Source organism: Notamacropus eugenii, chromosome 2, assembly GCF_028372415.1.
Source record: "Notamacropus eugenii isolate mMacEug1 chromosome 2, mMacEug1.pri_v2, whole genome shotgun sequence".
In the NCBI taxonomy this organism is placed as follows: Eukaryota; Metazoa; Chordata; class Mammalia; order Diprotodontia; family Macropodidae; genus Notamacropus; species Notamacropus eugenii.
Window position 1 is genome coordinate 356,474,443 of NC_092873.1, and position 24,402 is coordinate 356,498,844.

The 24,402-nt window shown below is 38.5% G+C and overlaps 1 protein-coding gene across 1 annotated transcript; it reads right to left on the minus strand.

Moving 5' to 3' along the window:
* Positions 1 to 10,322: 10,322 nt before the first annotated feature.
* Positions 10,323 to 22,454, minus strand: LOC140528497 (keratin, type I cytoskeletal 28-like). The gene is made up of 8 exons (XM_072646380.1): positions 22,013 to 22,454; positions 21,036 to 21,118; positions 18,742 to 18,898; positions 15,533 to 15,694; positions 15,326 to 15,451; positions 13,266 to 13,483; positions 12,060 to 12,115; positions 10,323 to 10,644 (listed from the first exon to the last, which is right to left on the minus strand). The coding sequence occupies exons 1-8, from the start codon at positions 22,409 to 22,411 to the stop codon at positions 10,508 to 10,510; spliced, it is 1,338 nt and encodes a 445-aa protein (XP_072502481.1). The 5' UTR covers positions 22,412 to 22,454; the 3' UTR covers positions 10,323 to 10,507.
* Positions 22,455 to 24,402: the final 1,948 nt, after the last annotated feature.

Genomic DNA, 24,402 nt, shown 5'->3' on the forward strand with positions numbered 1-24,402 from the left:
TTCAAGGTCATTCACCACGTTACATTTTTAATTTTAGGTGAGTAATCCTTTCTTGAAGTCATTGAGACTTCAGGAATATAGGAACAAAGTCAAAGTAAAATGTTAAGTGTATGTAACTCTTGTATCAGAGGATCTCAGGACATGAAGAGCCTGAAAAGGAGAAGGTGTGCCTTCTTTTCTTGGCTTATGCTTCCATGCTCCATATGGGGAATGGGAGGAAATGTAGCATTCTGGTATCACGCTGCTTCTGGTAGCTCTCCTTCCACTCTCTTTTACATTTTTTAAAAGAGAAAAATAAAAGAGACTCTCTTGAATGAGTTACCATTAAGCCTAAGGAGATCTGAAGATTGTGGAAGCACAGTCCCAAATGAGAATATTCCTCTGGTGGAAGATCTCTGTCCCTTCAAGTTCTACCTCGGCCCTCTGGTTTATGATATTTGAAGGGGAGTGAGTTGGCTTTTTGTTTCTGTCCATCTTCTTCTTCTTCTTCATCTTCTTCTCTCTATCTGGGTTTCTCTTCCTTTCTTTCTCTATCTGCTTCTCTCTGTTTTATTTCTTTGGCTTCTTCCTTCTCTTTTCATTTGTCTCTGTCTCTGATTCTGTCTTTCTCTGTTCCTGTCCCTCTGTCTCTGTTTCTGACTCTATGTCTCTGGTTGCTTCTCTTTTCTCTTTGTCTGTCTCAGCCCCTGTATCTGTCTTTCTGTCTGTCTCCACCTCTGTGTGTCTCTTTTTACCTTCCTGCTTCATAACACTGCTATGAAGGCAGAGAAGGAGTTTGGTAACACTTTTTAATGCTGTGGCATATCCATGAGTCTATCAGGAAAGGTAATGACAAGTCTCTAGATGTCTACAGTCTTTCAATACCATTACCTGAGTGTTAGTTGAGTGAGAAGCCTCCAGAACCATTTGTTCTTTCCCTAGGATGCCATGGCTTTCTTTTTCTCTGTCCATCTGTCTTTTCTCCTTTTCTCTTTTTTATCCTTTTAGACTGTAGTTGGGCACTCTTAACCAGAGGTCCATGAATTTGCAATCCTATATATTTTATTTTGTTCATTTGAAAACATTATTCTGAGAAGGGGTCTGTAGACTTCAGCAGACTGTCAAAGGGGTCCTATGACATAAAAAAGCTTAAGTTAATACTGTTCACCAATTGCATCTTTCTGGTATACATACCACACCTTGGGCTAATGTCATTCATTTTCCTAAGTCTCTCATAGGGAGATGTTAAAGGGGAAAGGATTCAACATCTACTGCATTCTTTTCACTTTTCCTAGCCCACCCTATTTTCTTGCATGCATTTCTGTTAATTAAGAAACATTGTTTGCTCAGAGGAGACCACAGTATCCTTCCCCCCCCCACCCTTACCCCTAATACATTGATGCAATGAGGACTTTCTGATCTCCTGGTCAAACAAGTGAAGTTGTCAGAATGTGAGTGTGCTGGCAATGAGGCTCCACCACATCCAAAATAATCTTAGACAACATAGCATTATAGATTTAGAGCTGGAAGAAACTTTTAGAAGCCATTAAGTCCACATACACCCTTTTTTAGATGAGGAAATTGAGTCTGAGACAGGCTAACTATCTTTTCTATGGTCATACAACTAGTAAATGTCTGAGGCAGCATGGGAACCGAAGTCCTCCTGATTCTATAAGCCTATTGCCCTAATTATTAAACCATATGGAGAAACCAAGAAAAAATATAAACACAAAACATGATAAACATAATTTCTGCTTGTCCTGTGAATATTGGTAAATGTATAGGGATGACCTCTGGATATCAGTTTGTAAGAAAACTCTTGTCTAGTAACAAGTATGTGACCTCCCCATTTTATAAGTTCAATTCAACAAATTGCATTTTAAAACATTGATTGTCTACTCTGCACAATGCTAGGCTCTGGAAGTATAATTATAAAAGAGGACCTTGTCTCGTCGCTTGAGGAAATTACAACTTACCATATGACAAGTGAACAAATAACTATAATATACATTATAAGTGTGTAAGACAGGTTCAAAGAGAATGGGATAAGGAATGGGAGAAGTTAGAAGGGAGAGGTTGTGGAGAGGTTAGGGAAGGCTTGCTGGAGGAAGGGGTCCCTGAGCAAGACCTTGAAGGAAAGGAAGGATCTTAATAGATGGATGTCCCTGGGAAACAACTCCTGACATGGGGAGCCATTTGCACTTAAGGATGGCTCCATATATATAGAAGACATATGTCTCCTTTTCCACTTTACCTACTCAGGGGTTGAACAGTATCTCCTTGACCTTAGAGACTTTTACAGCAGTCCAGGAGGTAAGTGATGATTGAATTAGTGTGGCATCCATTTGCGTTCACAGATGCAAAAGATGCTGTGGAAATGCAATCAATGGGACTTCATTGGGGATGGAGTCAATTCCATCTTCACATCACTCCCATCCATCCCCTTCTCCCCATTTACATCACAACCACCTTCATTCAGCATCTAGCTTCCCTGGGCTATTGGGATAGCCTCCTAACTGGTTTCTTTGAATTTAGTCTTTTTCCCTGTGTAATTCATCCTCCACACAGTGGTCCCATCATCCTTTGCATAGCACAAGTCTGACCATGTCTCTCCCCTACCAAAGAGAGCTAAGTGACTCCTTATTCCCTCTAGGATAATGGAAAAACTCCTTTTTTTGGTAATTAAAGCCCTTCTCAGTCTAGTTCTCATTTATTTTTCTGTCACATTATTCTCCCTCATGCGCCCTACCCTCAAACCAACCTGGCCTACCTCATGTTGCCCATCTGTAACATTCTGTCTCTCATCTCCATACCTTTGCATAGACTGTGCCCTTTGCCTGAAAAGCTCTCCTTCCTCCTGGAATACCTAATTCTCTTCATGGCTCAGCTCAAGAGCCACCTCCTTCAAAATGCCTTTTTAGATTCTATCCACACGACATTTTGTATTTACCGTATATCTATTCTGTGATTTGTGGTTGTTGAGTTGTTTTTCAGTTATGTCTGACCCTTTGTGACACCATTTGGGGTTTTCTTGGCAAGGATATCAGAATAGTTTGCCATTTCCTTCTCCAGATCATTTTACAGATAAGGAAACTGAGGCAAACAAGGTTGAGTAACTTGCCCAGAGGCACACAGCTATTGTCCGAGTCTTTATTTGAACTCAGGCTGAGTCCAGGTCTGGCACTCTCTCACTGCATCACCTATGCCACTCTCCCTTACCTCATTCAATAAACTGCAGCGGCTTCCTATTACTGTCAGGATCAACGATAGTTTAATTTTTAAAGTCCTTCATAATGTGGTTTCCTCTTACCTTGTCAGTGTTCTTATTCCTTACTCCCTATCACTATCATTTCAATTCAGTGACAGTGGTCTCCTTTCTGTTCCTTATAATGTTTATAAAAAACATTTAGCACAGTGCTTGGCATGTAGTGGGTGCTATCTAAATATTTATTCCCTTTCCTTCTTCATTCTCCCTTACACAACACACTCCAGGCATTTTCACTGACTGTCCCCCATGCCTGGAATGCTCTCCCTCTTCATGTCTTCCTCCCCACCTTCCTAGCTTCCTTCAGGTCACAGCTAAAATCTCACCTTCTGCAAAAAGCCATTTCTGACCCTCTTTAAACTCAGTGCCTTCCCTCCTCAGTATATCCCATCTCTGACTTGTTTGCACGTAGTTGTCTGCATGGTGGTCCTGCCATTAAACCTAGTTCCTTGAGAGTAGCGACAGTCTTTTGGCTTTCTTTGTATCCTCAGTCTTTAGCACAGTATCTGGCACATTCATGTTTATTGACTCACTGACTCACCTCATTCACCCAAGGAGAGGTGCCCTGGAAAAGGCTGGACCAAGTTGGGTTTCTAGGCTAGACTGGGGAAATGTAAGGTCTACAGTTTTGCAGATAGGCTTATTCATATGTGAGCAACCTATGGCAATGATTCTTAGTACTATATCAAGCTCCTACCAGGGTCAAGGATGAAGCTGAAAAAGAGATAAAGATTGTTTTGTTTGATTCCTGCCTCCATCTGCCTTTCCCTCCCCACCTCCCATCTCCCAGCCTACTTTTATGAAATTCTATTTTAAATCTTGACTTTTCTTCCCAGACATTCACTCAGTGAACTCCTACTGCTCTCGGGCTATCTGATGTTACCCAGACTGACTATGTGGATAAATTATATCCCCCTTGTCCCTACTGGAGTCAAAATCATTTCCTGAATGAATGGCTAGGTGTTAATCTGATTATCTGATTAAAGTAATTCACAGTAAGGTATGAGAGGCTTATTAGAAGAGGGGTATTAGTATTTTTAAAAGGGAATTTGTTAGCCCAAATTAATCTCTAATTATCACTTGCAGGACTCATGTGAGGGTGGGGGAGAATCTTTGGGGGCTGCTCTTCTGTTTTTCTATCTCTCTGTGCTTTTATAGTCTTCCAGGAAGTAAAATAAATAAACGGAATTAGTATTATAGCCTCATTCTATCTATGCTTTCACCCTACTCATAGCAGCACACTTAACTTTGCAAATGGCCTTGATTCAGTGAAACAAGAGTCACACAATCATAGAATTTCAGAGCTGGAAAGGACGTCAGAAGCCCAAATGTGGAATAGTGGCCAGAGTGCTGGACTTGGAGTTGGGAAAACCTCAGTTTGAATCCCTCCTGGGCAAGTTACCTCACTGTTCACTGCCTCAGTTTCCTTACTTCTGAAGTAAGGGAGGGTTGGTCTCAACCTAAGGTTCCTTCCAACTTGAAATTTATGCTGCTATGACCACATAGCATGGTTTTCAGTTTTCTCATCAACCTGATCACCCTCCTCTGGGTATATGCCTCTTTGTCAATATCCTTCCTAAGCTATATGTGATTTTTGTTCAATCACTTTCAGTCATGTCTGACTCTTTGTCATTTGGGGTTTTCTTTGCAGTAATACTGGAGCGGTTTGTCATATCTTTCTCCAGCTTATTTTATAGCTGAGGAAACTGAGGGAAATAGGGTTAAGTGACTTGCCCAGTGTCACACAGCTAGTAGGTATCTGAGTCTGGATTTGAACTCAGGCCTTCCTGACTTCTACACTCCATTTGTTGCGCCACCTACCTGCCTAAACTATGTATGGTACCTGGAACTGAACCCAACACTGCAGATGTGACCAGGATAGAGTACATCAGTGCAATCACTTTGACTTAATCTGGCACTATGGTCCCTTTAATCCAAACGATGATTCTTTTAACCATTATGACAATGATGTATTGTTGACATTAAATTTATAGCCTAATGTTTCACTGTCATTGAGTTTATCAGTCTCCTTGGGTTCAGTTTACTACATACTTCCATATGTCTCAAAAATTCACATATAATGTTAGTAGGCAGCATTTATGGTCTACAAAGCCCTTACAAATATTATCTCACTTGTTCCTTGCAACAACTCTGAGGTAGGAGCTATTATTATACCAATTTTTCACGTGAGGAAACTGAGTGTAATTGATTTGCCCAGGATCACACACCTAGTAAGTACCTGAGACTGAATTTGAACCTAGACCTTCCTGACTCAAGGTCCAGAACTCTTTCTGCCACCTAGTTACCTGTGCTGCCCAGTTCCCTCTCCTGAGCTCCACTCTCACACCACCAACTGCCTGTTAGACATCCCCACTGGCATGTCCCATAGGTATCTCAAATTCAATACATCCAAAATGGAACTCATTATCTCTTTAGACCTTTCTCTCCTTTACATATCTCTGTTCCTGTCACCACTATACTTCCAGGCGCCCAAGTTTGTGACGTTAAACACATCCTTTCCTATTCACAGCCCACTGGGGAAAAAAAATCTCACCAGTTTGCTGTCAGATGGGATGAGCCTAAGAGAAGATTCATAAATCTGGGCCAGAGTTCCTTTCTCATTACAGTCTTTCTTTTTTTCACAGCGGCAGTAAGATGTCTGAGCCAGAGTCTCTTGTCACAATAACATTCTCATGCATTATCCTTATTCATTTTTTGTAGACTAAAACTTCTGGAAGATTTTTTTCCTTATCATCCTTTCTCCTCTCTGGAAGAAAATTGTGTTGTACATCTGTCCGGCTTTAATCTTCTATTCATTGTCAATAAGTGGGAACATACTGACTCTTCAAACAGGGATTTGTACATAATAGGTGCTTAGTTGAGTTTTGTTGAATGAATGCATTTAGATTCCACTCTGAAGAATCTGGGGTCTTTTTTATTGAGTCATAGGACACACATCTTTGCAACCTGTATCTACAGATTTTTACAGGAACAAAAGAAGTAGTATGTTTCTCTCTGTTTTCTCTATGTTGTAAAATGTTTTGGTTTGTTCCTCTGTCATTGAATTAACAGAATATAGGTCTCTTTTGATGAATTTTGGTGGAAGTTTCAATCAAACTTGCTGTAGTTTTACCATTATTTAGTAGTTCTTTGAAGTGAAAGCCCACACAACTGTTGGCTTTTTTCTTAATAGCCTGATGGTAGCTTAAGCCAAAGGGTGTGAACCATCTAGCCTGGAATTCCTGTCTTTTTATAGTACATGCTGCTGGATTCCAGCCCCCACACTGTATAACTGCTGCTGTGTTCGCTGAGGCCTAAAGGAAAAAAGAAACTATGCTTTCCTACTATTAGAGTATATAGTATTAGCTGGGAATTCTCAATCTAGATATTGAATCAAAAAGTAGGCAGACCTAATGATACAATTGATGATATATATCATATATATTGTTTTATCTGTATACATCGTTTGTACATAGTTGTCCACATGTTGTCTCCCTCATAAAACTGTGAGTTCCTTGAAGGTAGGGAATATATTTGTGTTTTTTTTTCTTCCCTTCTGCTTATAATAGTGCCTGGCATATAGTAGGCACTTAATGCTTATTGACAGGATCTGGGTTGATCAGTATGGACTTTTAACCAAAATCTTATAAATCTAAAATCTTATGGTGGATATTCATTTAAATTTTTTTATCTCACCTACTTCTGAAAAAAAAAATTAAGGTGTCTATTTATTGAGACATTTTGTTTCTATGTTACCTCTATTTCCCAACATATTTTCCCTACCCTTCTCATCCAATAGAAAAAAAAATCTCCAGTTCATCCAAACTAATCAAAATGTCAAAAAAAAGCTGATGTTATACTTAGTGATACACATCCATATTCTTCCACCTCTGCAAAGAAGTCAGAGAGACACCCTCTTATGTCTCTTCTCTGGGGATGAATTTGGTCACCATATCTTCACACCATTGAATTTTGGTTGTTTTTTATTTTCCATTTACAAAGTCATAGTCGTGCATATTGTTTTTCCTCTTTCTTTTCTGATTTATATCAATTCATATGTCTTTCCATGCTCCTCTGTATTTGAAGTGGAATCCCTGGACACAGATATTTTAGTCACTTTCTTAATCTGATTGCAAATTGCTTTTGAGAATAGTTGAACCAATGCACAGCTCAATCAACAATTCATTAGTATACCTCTTTTTCTACAACTCCTTCAACATTGGCTATTCCCATCCTTCATAATTTTTGCCACCTTTCTGTGAACAAGATGAAGCTTCAGAATGATTTTGCTTTTGCATTTCTTTATTATTAGTGATTCAAAGCAATCCTTAGTGTAGTTAATTGTTTGTAATTCTTCTTTTGAGAGTTGTTTTGTTTATGTTTTTTGATCATTTATCTATTGGGCAATGCCTTTGGTTTTACATATTTATGTTAGTTGCCTCTGTATCCTGGATATCAGATGACACCCTCCCCTCTGCCCTTTACTTAATATTTTATTTTTCCCAATTACATGTAAAAACAATTTTTGACATTTGTTTTTTGAAAAATTTTTCTTTTCAAATTCTCTCCTCCTTCCCTTCCTCCCTCATGTGAGGCAACCAGTTTGATATTGGTTATACAGTCATGCAAAATGTATTTCCATATTAGTCATATTGTGAAAGAAAACATAGACCAAAAAAAACCCCAAGAAAATGAAAGAAAATAAAAAGATATGCTTCTCTCTGCATTCAGATGCCATCAGTTCTTTCTCTGAAAGTTGGCTAGCATTTTCATAATAAGTCCTTTGAAATTGTCTTGGATCATTGTATTACTGAGAATAGTTAAGTCATTCATACTTGATCATTATACAATATTGCTGTTACTATGTACAATATTCTCCTGGGTCTGCATATTTCATCAATTCATGTAAGTCTTTCTAGTTTTTTCTGAGAGCATCCTGCTCATCATTTTTTTATAGCACAATAGTGTTCCATCACAATCATATACCACAACTTGTTCAGCTTTTCTCCAATTGATGGGTATCCCTTCAATTTCTAATTCTTTGCCACCATAAAAAGTGTGCCTATAAATATTTTTGCACATGTATGTCCTTTCCCTTTTTTATCTCCTTAGGATACAGATGACCTTTCTCACAGATACATGACACACAAAAAAATTCCTCCCATTTCATTCTTCCTCTCTTATCCTATCACATCATTCCCTTGTTGCATTAATTTTGTTCATGCAAAAGCTTTTCAATTACATGCAATAAATACCATCTGTTTTATTATCTGCTACTATTATTTGTTTAGGTACTATTAATAGTTGTGAAAGTTATCTGATTTATTTTTTAATGGTATGACCTATAATATTCAAGTTATGTATTCATTTTTAATTTATTGTGGTATAAGGTACAAAATATTGCTGAAGTGTATATTTCCCATGCTTAATAGCTGAGAGATAAATGACAGTCACTTTAATTAGACATGGGATATCCAAAAGAAATTGGTTGAGAAATCAATACAGAAAAAAACTGAATGGATAAAAAATTACAATAGTCTGTATGATGAACTTGATCATAACTGGAAGGCCAATTCTTTGAATGCGAAATGCACCCCAACTCCTCACATCTACCACTAAATCTCTAGCTTCTTTCAAGGCTTGTTACTAAGGCTTACTTCTAATCTCTCCTGAATTTCCCTTCCCCATTTTTAGTACTAATGAATATTGCTATTATCTCCCTTCTAAAATTATTTTATATTTACTTCTCTTGGCATAGGTTATATTTTTCCCTATATCTTACCCCCTTCCAGTAGAATGGATACTCCTGAGGGAGCATACTATATCACCTTTATCAGCATCCCCAGAACTTTGTACAGTAGATAGAGAATTGGGCCTGGACTTAGAAAGAGACCTTAGTCAAATATGACCTTGGACGCTCACTAGCTGCATGACCATAGGCAAACTGTTTAACCACTGCCTTAGTTTCCTCAGCTGTAGAATGAGGGTTCTAATAGCATCTACCTCCCAGGGTTGTTGTAAGGATCAAATAAGATAATATTTGTAAAGTACTTAATGAAGTGATTGCCTTAGGATAGATACTTGATTATATTTAATATAAAATTTTGGAATAATCTCTTTGTTCTCTCTGAAACAAACAGAAAATGCCTCTTCCTATGTCAGCAAAAGCCAGCCAGGACTGACTTAACATTCCTTATGAGACCTTTAACCTAAGATACTTTTTCTGAATAATGGGACATTTTCCATATCTTAATATTTTGTGGACATATACTATGTTATGGCATGTTAATGGTAAAGAAAACACAGACATCTTGGGTCATAATTTCTATTTGAAACTCTGTCAAACTCTATTATCTTATTGTATTTACAACCTATGTAATTAAGAAATTCCTTTCTAATGGTCTAGTCAATCACCTATGGAGACCATGAATCTAAAGGACACAGAACACCTTCTTTGTCCTAAAACAGATTTAAGGCTGGTTGTTTTTGGTATCTGGTAGCTAGATTTAATATCTAGCTCTGTGGACTCCATGTACTGTTACTTTAAAGAGAATGAATTAATCTATAATAAATAATGAAAATGTATGCCTTTAGTCTATTGCCTCTACTTTAACCAAACTTTCAGGTTAACATACTATATAAATGCTATTCTTACTTGTATTTTTACATTTGATTTAACTCTTTTTTGTTGTTCAGTCCTGTCTGAGTCTTTGCGTCCCTGTTTGGAGTTTTTTTTTTGGCAGAGATACTGGAGTAGTTTGGCATTTCCTTCTCCAGCTCATTTTATAGATGAGAAACTGAGACAAATAGGATTAAGTGACTTGCCCCAGGTCACATAGCTAGTAATTGTCTGAGGCTGGATTTGAACTCATGAAGAGGAGTCCAAGCCCACGGCTCTATTCACTGCACCACCTCTATACCCTTTCTGTTTACAGTGACACCTACTAGTTATATTAATATGAAAAACACACACACAAACAAAACATCCTAAGTATTTCTTCTGCCCATTTGTCTAAGTATAATAAGCAAGAAATAGCAAAAATGACGTGGAAGAAATGATGATTGAAACACTCAAAAATAGAAACAGATGTATATTTGCTTCTTTATTTAATAGCAAAACACCCTAAACCTGCTATGTGTGAAAGGCAAAAAGCATAAGCAGAGATTTCTCCTAGGTACTTTGAGAACGGAAAGCATTTCTCTTCTCGTGTTTAGAATCATGCATCTTGGGAGAATCCTTTACCTTCCTCTTTTCTGGGTTCTCTAGAAAGGAGCTCTCTGCTCTGCCTTGCCATTGCTCAGCTTAGAGCTCTTTTCTTCAATGACCCTGGTTGAGAGAACTTTGCCCCGTTGATCTAGCTCTTCAACAACAGTCTTTACTAGTGTGGTTTTGGAGAGATCTGGAAATGAGACATATGCGATGTTAATTACTCAATCAATAAACATTTACTAAGCTCCTATTATGTATCAGTTACTAAGTTCTGGGGAAACAAGAAGAGGCAAAAAACAGTCCCTGCCTTGAAGAAGCTTATTGTTTAATAGGGGGATGCAAACAAATATATACAAAACAAGATATATATAGGATAAACAGAGGGAAGTCACTTGGATTAAGAGGGGAAGACTTCCTATAGAAGGCTGGATTTTAGTTGGAACTTAAAGGAAGTCAGGGAGGTCAGTAGATAGAGCAGAGAAGGGAGAGCATTCCAGCATGGGGGATATTCAGAGAAAATGCTCATTGCCAAGAGATGGAGCATCTTGTTCCTAGAACAGCTAGGAAGCCAGTACCCAAAGAGTACTTGTTGGGGAGTAGGGAACAGTAGAAGGGGGCTAGGTTATGAAGGACTTCGTCAAACAGACAACTTTTAAAATTTGTTCCTGGAGGCAACAGGGAGCCATGGGAGTTTGTCAGGTAGGATGTGGTGACATGGTCAGACTTGCATTTTAGGAAAATCACTTTAATGGCTGAATAGAAGACAGATGGAGTGGGAAGAGACTTCAGGCAGGCTGACTCACAAGGAGGCTATTGCAATAATCAAAGCATGAGGTGATGAGAGTTTACCCAGAGTTGGGGGGAGTGAAGAGGGGTGTATTCAAGACGCGTTGTAAAGGTGAAATCGGCAGTCTTTGGCAACAGCTATATAATATATGTGGAATGGGAGTTTAGCATATTCACGTTCCATATACATTTACACTTAAGATGACAAAGCTTGCTTCTGAGAGCAGAACAGATAGTTCTTTAGGAGAGAGGTACAACATTCCATTTTCCATCTCCATGCCTTTATATAGGCCCCACTCCCTTTTGTACCTCCCTGCCCCCCAAGCCTGGATGCACTCAGTTCTCAGTTCAGCTAGTCAGAATACCTACTTTCTTTCAAAGCTGGGTTTCAAGGGCCACCTAACACATGAGATATTCCCTCATCTTTGAGAACATTTCCCTATAATTTTCACACCATTCCTGGTCTTACTCCTCTTCCCCCTTCCAGCTCTCCACATGTGTTGTCTTCTCTTTATTAAAATGTAAGGTCCTTGAGGAATAGGAACTATCCTGCTTTTTTGTTTTTGTATCCCCAGCATTTATAGTGCAGTGCCTGCCACATGGTAAGCAAGAATGCACTACCTATCTACCTATCTATGAATACATCTCTATCTTCCTTCCTTCCTTCCTTTCTTCTTTCCTTCCTTCCTTTTTTTCCTTCTTTCCTTCTTTCTTTCTTGTAAATCTTAAGGGTTTGGGATCTGAGAAGGTTGAATAGCATCTGTTTTTGCTAGACGGACAGTTACAAGGAAGAGTAAAAATAGGAATGCACTTTAATACCTTTAGTTGAATTTCCTGGACCTCCTGGCCCATAGCCTTTTGTTTTGGAGCATGAACTGTGAAAATAAAAATAAAGAAAGATGACTTTTCTTTTTCTGTTTAGTGTGATAGCAGGAATATTTAAACCTAAGTGAACTTTGCATCAAAAACCAAAGGTTTGCTGTAGAAGACACTAAGACCTATATATTTAGAAATTAAATGACATTTAATCTGAAATGAATATTTATTTAAAAGACCAGGACTGTCTTTCACTCATGAATCTCAGCATTCTAAAGTGACAAGATAGACACATAGAAATGTAAATTTACTTTTGTCCTTAGGAACTTGAAGAATTGCTCTTTCTAGATTTACTTCAGGCCAATAGACTTTCATTCCTCTCTTCACCTTATTCAGAGCTGCTGATGAGTTTATTCATCCCCTTCCCATGGAAACCTGTCCCTGGCACAAAGTTTTATCTTATAAGGAACCAGGCCTCCATGTTACCTCCATGTACCACCTCTCTCCTATCTTCCAACTCAGCCCTTAGGTATTTTTTTTCCTAATTAGAATGGAAGCTCCTTGAGGGCAGAGTCTGAGAACTGGCTGGGCAGGGAAGGTCTTGCTAGTTTGTATTTGTATCCCTAGTTGTTGGCACATTGTCGAGCACATTGTAACCACTTGATAAATGCTTTTTAAAATTAATTTCATTCATTCTTAACGGATTAACCAGAACTAAGTTTTCAGGTAGGCCTGTCAAGAAGTTAGGGAGATGAGTTTGGAATGGGCAGTTTGATGTTCTTTAGGGAGAATAGACTAGTTTCAATGTTAAATTGAGGAATGGTTACTAAATGAAATTATTTGATCGGAGTGTCAGAAATGAGGAGAGACAAGGGAAAGAAGAAAGAGAAGCTGGAGTGGAGAATCATGAATTCAGTAATAATCAATTGACGTGAGAAGTGATAAATGGGAGCTTGTGGAAATAACAATGATATTGATCATAAGGGCAGGTCATGGAATTATTTTGAGTATACTACCATGGTATAGTGGTTAGAACTGACCTCAGAGTCAGAAAGACTTGGATTAATCCCTCTCTCTGATTTGTGTGACCCTGAGCAAATTACTTAACTTATCATTTCTCTAGGCAATTGGTGATAACTTGGTTGTGGTTTCTACAGTTTTGTGATCATGAAATTGAATAGAAACCACCTTTTTAGTGAACTTCCCTACCTTCCATCTCCATCAATGAGTCGACAGTAGGTCTCAATTTCCTTCTCTAGACGAATCTTGGTATCAAGCAGCTGCTCGTACTCCAGCTTCTGGCCTTCCATCTCAGTCCTGACCTGCTGCAGTTGCTCCTCCAGGGCCCCAATCTGTGCCTGGATTTGTGAGAGCTGTACACAGTAGTTCCCTTCTGTCTCACTCAAGGAACATTCCAGTGAGTGTTTCTGTGGATACGGGAGAAAGTCACATCTGAGATTAAAATTAAGTTAGAAGAGTCAGGCAAATGAGTCAAATACTTAAAACTGGCCCAATGGATCTCAGGCAAGGGTTCTTAATCTCATTTTGGGTCATGGACTCCTTTTGTAGTCAGATCTAGGATCCCTTCTCATAATGATGTTTTTAATTATACACTCATGAAGTCACCTCTCACTGTTGATGTCCTACACTTATGTGAATAGACACCTGGCCCATGAGGATGGTGTATTTGGTCTCAAGCTCATTTTTCTGAGATGTAGTGGGATGACGGACATGATAGAGTAAGCATTTTAACACTTAAAAAATGCCATATGTCATGCGCTTCCTTCCCTCCTGCCTAGTGAAAAGGAAAATGTGTCTCCACACTGGCCTCTTTCTTCAAACAGCAAACAGATGGCTAAGGCTGAATAGCTTCCATTCTTTGGTCATAATGGAATTTGATTTCTGGCTTTTGTGTTAGTAATGATTCACAGGCAATGTGACTCGGTGGAGACAAATCTGGACTCAGAACCAGAAAGGCCCTTACCCTGAAACATATTAGCTGTGTGACCCTGGTAGAGGGACTTAACTTTCAGTACCCCAAACAAGTCTCTAAGTGACATATGAATTGCTGATCTTTACTGGAAGAGAGAGTTTTCACAATAGGAGTTCTCTAAATCAATAAAATCACAGCTCTGTATTTTTTTTTAAGTAGTTTGAGCACTGTTTTGTAGAACTAAAGAATTCAACATAGCACATTAGTGGAATAATTGCGTTAATGTCTTAGTCAAACTTAGTTGGGCACATATAATTTATAGTTGTTTAATAAGCCCTCCTGAAACAACCTGGATTGACTTTATATATATTTTTATGTGTGCATAAGATATAAATCTAGAGCTGCAAGAGGCCTCAGATGCCATCTAGTCCAACTCCATCATCTTACAGAAGAGGAAACTGAGAATCGTAGAGCTAGAGTAACTTCCTCAAAATTGGTGAATGACAGAAACAGGATTAGAATCCAGAGCCATGCCCTTTCCAGCATACCAGGCTATGGCATCCCTGCCAAGAATGCAAGCTCCTTAGGAAGTGTGGTGAGGGGCTGGGGAACTGTTTCATTTCTGCCTTTGCATCCCCACTGCTTGGCATGTAGTAAGCTCTTAAGACATGCTTGATGGATAAGGCAGAATCTAATTTATAACATAATCTTCAATCAACCAACCAATATGCATTTATTATGTGCCTACAATGTGCTAAATATTGTCCTGGGGTACTGAGTACTAAGACAAATGTAAAAAGGTCCCTGCTCTCAATGAACTTCTGTAGGGTCTCAGGGTCAGAAGATTTTTCTGTTACTATAGATTTGTTATCATGTTTAAATGAACACTCAGTCCTCATTGGGAACTAAAGCTTGTTGATATCAAGAAGGAGGGAAGTGCAATTTTCTTTAATTTTTTTCTTTTCCAACGAACTTTTTAAGTAGAGAGACTTGGGGGAGGGATTGATCTTGGGGCTTGAGTCAAGGACAGTCCTTTCCTAGATCCCTAGACCTCTCTGTCCAAAGGCAATCAACCAAGCAGATTACATGGAAAAAAATATAAAATAAAAAACATATAAAAGTATAACACAGCCAGTATGTACCAAGATGCTACCTATATAATTTTAGGAAAACCATTGTCCCCTTTTGGCTTCAGTTTCCACATATGAGGTCAAAAGAAGTGGTTTGAAATAAAAGGTCCCTTCTGGCTCTGAATCTGTGATCTTAAGAACAGACAGGTTTCTTTAGACGTCTTTAAATCATGCGAATGTGCCTGATCCACACAATTCTCACCCACCGTTGCAAGGAGGGACTGTAGCTCGATCTCCAGGGTTTGGACAGTACGCTTCATTTCTGTGAGCTCGCTCCTGGCCGAGGTGGTGGCCCCAGCATCGTCGGAGATCTGCTGTTGGAGCGTGGCACTCTGCATCAGGAGACAGGTTAAGTCAAGTTTTGTGAGGACTGAATCGAGTTGGATAATGAATATTAGCTGTGATTGACCTACCTTTTCATTGAACCAGGCTTCAGCATCCTTGCGGTTCTGCTCAGCCAGATCCTCGTACTCAGCCCTCATGTTGTTCAGCAGAACTGTCAGATCCACCCCTGGGGCCGCGTTCATCTCCACGTTCACGTTCCCACCTGCAGCGCACTGGAGGGCTTTCATTTCCTGAAAAGGAAACACCAAGAAGACTTTCAAGGTGAAGTCTGGCACCAATACATAGAGAACCAAAGAGCTGGCATACAGTTTTGTGGATTGAATATTTTTTTTTTTGTATTGTTTCATCCAAATCCTTTCTTTGATGAAGTTTCTTGCTTTTTTAAAAAAGTTGTTAATAATTTGGCATGATGCAGGAATTCCTAACCTGAGGTCCATGAATTTATTAAAAATTGTTTTGGTGACTATTTCAAAATAGTTTATTTTCTTTGCAATCTTTGTATATTTTATTTTAGTATTTTATATTATACTGTTATTATATTCCATTTATTTTATACATTTAAAGACTATTCTTATAACAAGTTCATCTATATATAGTCTTCAAATTGTCAAAGGATCTGATGATACAAAGAGGTTAAGAATTCCTGGCTTAGGAAGGCATGCAATCAAAGTCTTGTCCAAAGACATGATGCACACTGATACAGTGTGACCCTGGGTTAGTCACTGAATCTCTCGGTGTCTCCAGGTAATTTGCTAAAACTCTAAACTGCAGAACTCTTATCACTCTACTTTGGAGTTTCTTTAATGGAAGTTCAATTCAATTTAATAAACATTTATTAAATGCCTAACATGTTCCAGGCACTGTGCTAAATGCTGGGGATACAAAAAGAGACAAAGGACAGTCCCTGTCCTCCAGAAACTTATAATCTAATTGGGGAGGGGACACATAACATATAAATAAAAATATACAAAACAAGCTATATGCAGGATAAATAAAAAATTCAAAGAGGGAAAGCACTGGAAATTCACTACTACCAATGAAATTATTAATTTGATTTAACATAAAAAATGAACCCCCCCAATAAAAAACAAAAAACAACTTCTAGACCCAAACATTTATGGAGAGCTTATAGGATATTGGATATTGTTTTAAGTTCTTTGACATAAGAATTTAGAGAAGATCTTATGCAATGTGACTACACCTTTCCAAGCTAGACAAATGCTATCCATGCTGGATTTAGAATTAGAATACTTGGGTTTAAATTTAGAGTTGGCCATTTGCTACTTTGGACAAGACACTGAGCCTCTCTTGGTTTTGACTTTCTCCTCTGTGAAATGAGGAAGTTGGACTAGATTATGTCTAAGAATCTGCAGGCCCTGTTCTGAATCGATTTCTGTATAATCTCGAAGGTCCCTTAGAAACTTATCAAATTATCATTTAGATAATTTAGAATATTTTATTAGAATTTTTATATTTATATTATTTTGATATGTAATTTACATATAATAATATATTTATAATTTACATTGTTATTTATATTTAACATATAATAAACTTATCATTTATTAGAATAATTTAGAATTAGAATCATTTGGAAACTTATCAAATAGGATCATATTTGTAAAGTCTGGCACATAGTAGGTGTTTAATAAGTGTTGCTTTCTCTTTCCCTTCACCCTTTGTATTTTAAATAATTTTTTTGGTGGAACTATATAAAGTGTACTCTATTCTTTTCTGCTCTTTTAAACGAAGCACACCAAATGAATTATGTTTTATTCAACAAATATTCATTAAGCAACTATTAGGTGCAATGCACTGGAGCTGGAGGAAACCTCAGAGGCTTCTAGTCCAATCTTCTCATTTGACAGATGAGGACACTGAAGCACAGGGAGACTTTGTGGCTTTTTTGTGGTCACACAGGCAGTGGGTATCACAGGCAAGATGTGAACCCAACACCTCTCACCCTATAGCCAATGCTCTTCCCCCTTTACCACAAAAAATGACTAAGATGTGGTCCCAGATCTACACTGTTCATCCTTTGTTCTCAGAGGACCAATGACATTAGCAGGTGATGTCTTAACTTGCAAGTGAATTGGATTTAAGTGAGGTAGGGCTGTGCAGCCATCAGCCTCACTCTCTTCTCCAGAGTCATTGGAGTTCAGTGGCAAGACATATAGGTCAAGATAACTGGTAAAGGCTCTGGATGAAGTGGGGGACTTTGGTCTTTCCGAGGTCTCCCTTTGTTTGAGGCAATGCCCATTCAGTAATTAAAGGCTAGGTAAAAATGGAGGCAAAAGATGGCCTAGTTTGCCTTCATAAAAGAATCAGTCTGGGGGTGGGGTGGGAAGACCCTCAGAGTTTCTGGCCAGAATAGAAACAATTGCTATTTTCACTCATCAAAGTCGATGACTGCACAGCTCTGCCTCAGGTAAACTCTAAAACTAGATCTATATTAATCCAATAGGAACAGTAGGCACTGAGCCTCGGTCTTACAAAAGGACTATGAAAAGATTTTGGCCTCTTTGTCCGCCTCCTTCCTCACTTTTGTAATTGTATGACAAGCTATAACAAGTCTCCCTTCTTAAATAAATAAATATCTAAATAGCAAAGAGACTGAAAAGTGTAGACTCATCAATAGCATTAGAGTTTTTGAATGAAGACAGCATGAGAGATGAATTTTTTGAGATTTTATAGTATCATAAATTTAGAGATAGAAAGGAAATTAAAGACCAAAGAGTCGAGCCCTCTAATTTTGTAGATGAGGAAGCTGAGGCCCAGAGAGGTGAAATGACTTGTCCAGGACCACACAACAAACAGGTGTCTGGGGCTGGAGTTGAATCCAGATCTTACATCTAAAAGTCCATCCGTCTTATCTACCATGCCATCCTTAAGGCTACTATGTTATTGTTGCTTTCTCCCTCCTTAAATTGTCCTGTACCTGCTTATATATATACATGTTGTAGTCTTCCTGGTAGATTGTCAGCTGTTTGACTTCAAGAACTCTTTCTGTCTTGTTTTTTGTTATCCCCAGGGGACAGCTCTTAATAGGATTTATTGGATTGAATTGGAATAATCTATTTTGAGCAGATTAATTTCTATATCTCCCTGTTCTGACCATGGAGGGCCTTTATAATCATTCTGCCCCCTAATCGGGCCATTAAGGATGGGAGAAATAGTCTGGCATAAAGGGGAAGCCTGCGTGATTACTATGTTTTTAACTAACCAGTAAGGAGTTTAGTTAGCTAAAGAAGGCATGGCACTTTGGTTTACTCCTTACCTCTTCATGGTTCTTCTTGAGGTAAGTCAGCTCCTCATTCATAGTTTCATATTGAATTTCCAGGTCTGCTCTGCAGAGTGTCAGCTCATCCAGGACTCTACGCAGGCCATTGATGTCAGCCTCAACACTTTGATGAAAAGCCAGCTCATTTTCAAACCTTAGAGAATGTTGCATTGATTTTCAGGACAAAGTAGATCAGCGTAAGGTAAGACAAAAACAAAACCAAATTCCCCTTAAGCTGAAAATCAGAATGGAACAAAATAAAAGTAGGAATAATTTCTTCTGGGTAATTATTTTTAATACATCATTAACAGTATAAATTGTGTATAATATGAATTATTAATAATATCTTTCTCTGGAAAATTATTATTAGTACCACAAACTGTTCTTGTGGGAAGTGGCATAAAATGTAGTCCCAGTTGTGGGTGGAGAAAGATAGAGAACCCTCACTTCACCCCCTAAGATACCAGTATGAGACTGTTGCTTGGGAGGTTATGTTATAGTGGGAAGGAAGAAGCAGAGCCAAGTAGAGGCAGAGCTCATTCCTGCTCAGTGCCTGGCACACAGTAAGCAGTTAATAAATGCTTCATCTATCTATCACTCCAACCCATCCCTTGGTAGCTTCCCATTTTAATGAAATGCTTTTGTGTTTATGTTGCTCAAGGACTGAAAATACTGCCTTGTTGTTCAATAATTTCAGTCATGTCTGACTCTTCATGACCCCATTGGGGGTTTTCTTGGCAAAGATAACTGGAGTGGTCTGCCATTTCCTTCTCCAGCTCATTCTACAAAGGGGGAATTGGAGGCAAACAGGGTTAAGTGACTTGCATAAGGTCACATATCTAATAAGTGTCTAAGGCCAGATTTGAACTCAGGAAGATGAGTCTTCACAGCACTCTAGGAACTATACCACCTGCCAGCAAATGCCATTAGTGTTCTCCAAATCTGGCAACCTTTCAATCCAGCCTCCTGGGGAAAAGGCCCAGTTACTCTGCCCTAGTTATGGCTCTAACAACTTGCTTTTGGAACACTTAGGGAAGCATATTTTACAATTCTATCTATAAATCAATCAACAAACATTTACTAAATGCTAGTCACTGTGCTAGGTACTAGAATAGCATGTTTCCTACTCACAGTAATATCACTTCCAAATTATTTCATTGGAGTAGAGTTCCAAAAACATGTTCACGCTTTTTCTATTCCATTTTTCATTTAATTTGATTTTTTATATAGGCAGTATTTTGTTAATAATTTAGCTATTTTATAATAGGAATTAATATAACAAGAATCCCTTTCCCACATTTTTGTTGTCATTCTTGTCATCACTGTTATTTATTGGGGACTGAAACATATTTAATGAAAGAAATAATAATAGCTAGCATTTACATAGCACTTCATGCTTTGCAAAGTGCTTTATAGTTATTATCCCATTTGGGCCCCTCAACAACCTATGAGCTAGATGCTAGATTCTTAACCCATTTTATAGATGAGGAAACTGAGGCTAAGTCTAACCAACTTACGAAGGATCACGTAGCTAGTATGTGTCTGAGACAGTATTCAAATTTAAGTCTGTCTGACTCCAAATCTGCTGGGGATGGAAGCTCAATTCCAGGTGGACAGTCTCGGGCGGGTAAAGGTGGGAACTTCTAAATCTTAGAGTTCTCACGAGACCCCCCAAGAAACGACTGGGAATCGAGGTGAACCGAGCTATCTCGTGTATTTCCGCCTCTTCCCGTGAGAAACGTGATGGGAGAGAGCTCTCCCCGCCCTCGAGATTGTCCCGGATCTGGGCACACTATTGTTATCTAACAGCACGGTATTCAGATGCAAACTATACGGCTGGAGAGCTTAAGTAGGATCAGGAAAGCCTGAAAGCTCTCTTGGGCGGAGGGGCCACGTGTGAGGACAACAAGGCTTCGCTTTTCCTTTCTCCTCTCTCCCCTCCCCCTCTCTCCCCACTTCTACTTCTACTTCCAATCTCTTATTGTAAGATCTTTGCCTCCTTGGGAGATTCTTCGCTCCCTCCTAAGGAAGAATTCCCCTGCACTTGTAACTAGACCCTGAAATAAAGCTCAACCCTTGTTCGACTCTGGAACATCCTTTTTCTCATACGAGCATCTGGTTTGGCCAACCGAAGACCTCCGATAGAGGTAAGGGAAGACTCGGGTAGCCCTGAGGCCTCTAGGCCTGGCACAAATCTAACACTCTTTCCACCGTACCATGTAGCCACCCAAAATTAGAATGAAACATTTCTCCCTTGAGCATCATCCCTATCATTATTGTAGAGCCCTTACTTCAGACGGAAATCATCAGCAGCCAGCCTGGCATTGTCAATCTGCAGAACAACATTAGCATTGCTTGTGGTAGAAGAGATAAGCTAGAACAGATCAAAAGAAAGAGAAATTTATGCATTTACAAGTCAAAATCTCATTTCACAAGACCAAATGTGTTACAAAACTAAATGAAGAGCTTTCTTAAAAAGCAATTAAAATGTTTTCAACTTAAAAAAGAAGTACTGGTATAGTTTTATTTCCCTCAGGATCACAGATGTCAAACTGCATTCCATTTAACAGCTTATCATTCCAGTCTATTCATTTTAATTTTTGAGTAAGAGATGAAGAGACTTGTCCATGGTCCATTGCAGAGCCTGGAATTTGAGCCTCATTCTTCTAATTCCAAATCTAGCCTTATTGCATATTATTGCATAAAATGAATCATAAGATTACAGAATTTAGAACTGAAAGGGACTTTAGAAGTTGTCTTCTCCAACCCCTTCTTTTTTCAGTTAAGGAAACTGAGTCTGAGAGGGAGAAAGTGACTTGCCTAAGGCTATATTGGTAGGAAATAACCTAGTCAATCTTCCCGACTCTAGACTCAGCACTCTTTCTACTACCCCAAGCTATCTTGCCTTAGGTGAAAATGTTCAAAACTGAGAATGAATAATTGAACTGGAAGCATCCAGTCCAATGCAATGAACATTCGTTAAGTTTCTTCTACAAGCAAGTTAATATCTAAGGTTCTAGGAAAGACAAAATGGAAAAATGGCATCAATAGTTCATGTCAATTTTAACAGCGCTGAAACTCATGAACATAAATGCCTACATATGCTCTAAAAGAATAGGGATAGCCAATTAAAACTAATTATAACAATCCATCATATGTGACAAATAACATAACTTTGGCTATCACCTTATTATAGAGATCTTTCTAGGGAATTTACAGTTTCAAAGCCAAGCATACTTGGAATTGTTTCAAACTTGGGATTTCTTACCTTATTCTTAAGCTCTTCGATTGTCAGCTGATATCTACTATAGTCATGGTCTAGGCCACGACAGGAGCCAGGACCAAATTTCTCATACCAGCCTTTAATTTTTTGCTCTAGCTCAGAATTGGCCTCCTCCAGAGCTCGCACGTTGTCCAGGTAAGAAGCCAGACGGTCGTTAAGATTCTGCATGGTGACCTTCTCATTGCCAGAGAGGAGCCCTTCACTCCCCACAAAGCCAGCACAAGAAGCATTTCCAAAGCTACCACCAATGGGGATCCCACTGGGAGCTCCCCCTGAGCTCCCACCAAAGCAGCTTCCATAACCTCCACCAGGTAAGTTTCCACTTCCTACAGCAGAGGCACCACACATGTTGCTATTCCCAAAGCCAGTGCTCCCATTGGGCATTCTGACTGACCCAGCTCCAGACCATGAGCAGATGCGCCTGGGTCCACTAGAAATCCGAAGAGACATGGTCTTTGAAGAAAGCTCAACTTGTCTGCGGGTAGCTAGAGAGTCAAAGTGGAGAAACTACTTAGTTCAGACAGCTCCTGTGTGTTTTATACACATTGAGTAGGGGTGTTTCTCTTTGAATTCTGCCTGAGAAAAATGCTATCTGCTAGATCAGCATGAATTATCCATAATTGGATGATTTGGGGGGCAATTAACATCTAACTCCTATGTTTCCCCTCCATATATGTGCTGGCTATTATTATTGTTATTAGGAAGGCATCTACCTTAAGGATATTTATTATCTTATAAATAATAGGGTGGAGTTAGGTTGCTTTAATTATTTATCTTCTAAGTTTTGGATGAGTAATTCTTTACTTTCATCCAGACCAGTGGACTATAATTATCATCATTTAGTATAAGGTATTATCATATTTCAAAGAAAAAGTAAAAGTTTGCCATGGATGCTGTTTGAAGTATCAGTTGATATTTGAATCAATTGATTTGATTCAGAAAACCCTATGGTATATAACCACTGCATCTTGGGGTTTATGTAATCAGCATGATAACATCTACGATCAGAAACATCAGGAGGACTTCACTATCTTTATATAAAGGATCCTTTTTCCATTTGGATTCTGCAAAGAATATACTCTCTGACAATAGTGAGTATCTTTGGCTAGCATGTCTCTTTGTTCTATGCTCTGCTTAGTGTTTCATTCTATGCCTCTCTGCTTTATGAGATGGTACTGCTCATAAATGTCAGTCATCCTTCTTTGTAAGATTTTTATAGACAAGTTTATGATCTAAACCATTATGGGCTTTGGCAGCCATCTTTTCTCCATTTGGGAAACAAGTTAGATTTTTACTAAGACGCTTTCTGGGCTTTTTTGGTCTTCTTGTGGTGGCAATTACATTGTCTAGAATTCTGGGTGGAATTATAGTTGACGTCAATGTCCTTTCTGTTATTCATGTTTTTGTTTTGGTTCTTAGTAACATCTTCAACAATTCAAGATGAATCCATTTTAATTGTATGCCTTATATTTATCATTATTTCTCCTCTTCTTCTTCCTCTTCCTCCTTCTCTTCTTCTTTTCCTCTTTCTTTTCTTCCTCCTTCTCTTCCTTCTTTTTAACAAATTTTGACAACTTTGATGAGATGACTGTTCACAGAGAGATGATTTATGAATAACTCCCACATCAATAACAGATCTTTTTCTTTATGTGAAGATGTAATTAGTTTCATTTTCTGATGGTATTTGGTACTCCCTAAGTCTTGTACCTACCAATTCTGCTTTATTTCTGTTTTTAGAAAAAGGTGGTCATGGAAAAGTGGTGTAATGGATAGAGCAAGGGACCCAGAATCAGGAAGAATGGAGTTCCACTCTAGTCCCAGATATTTAATAGTTGGATAACCCTGGGCACATCACTTAGTTTTTGTCTCCCTTGATTTCTTCATATTAAAACTGGGATAATAATAACAACTATCTCCCAGAGTTGGCGTGAGAATAAAACAAGATAACATTTGAAAAACTTTTTACAAACCTTAGAGCACCATGTAAATGCTAACTATTATAATAGAGGAGTAAGAATCCTGTCTAAACTAATCATAATCATAATTATCCTCAATCATAATTTCCCATATATTGAATGAATGAAGTGCTTATTAAATGCTTGCTACATGTTTAGCATTCTGCTAAGAGCTAAGGATGCAAATAGAAAAGTAAGATAGTTTCTGTTCTCAAGGAGCTCACACTCTTAAGGGAGAGACAATGCATGTAACATATTTCTCCCCATTTTCATCCTTTCCTCCCTTTGCATTGAAATAGAATATATTTTTATTTCATTTGAAGAATCTTATCAAAGTCTTTGTAGAATTTCTCTATCACATTATCCTCAGCAACTAATGTTGGTATATAAGCTATATTTATTTTCATGGTAGTCTTTTTG

What these genes read in the sequence shown, in the direction of transcription:
- LOC140528497 (XM_072646380.1), bottom strand. Translation starts at nt 22,411, where the DNA reads ATGCCCAATGGGAGCACTGGCTTTGGGAATAGCAACATGTGTGGTGCC. An exon ending in TCAAGAAGAACCATGAAGAG is followed by an intron (nt 15,695 to 18,741) that starts GTAAGGAGTAAA and finishes TTTCCTTTTCAG; the next exon opens with GAAATGAAAGCCCTCCAGTG. An exon ending in AAGCCTGGTTCAATGAAAAG is followed by an intron (nt 15,452 to 15,532) that starts GTAGGTCAATCA and finishes CTCCTGATGCAG; the next exon opens with AGTGCCACGCTCCAACAGCA.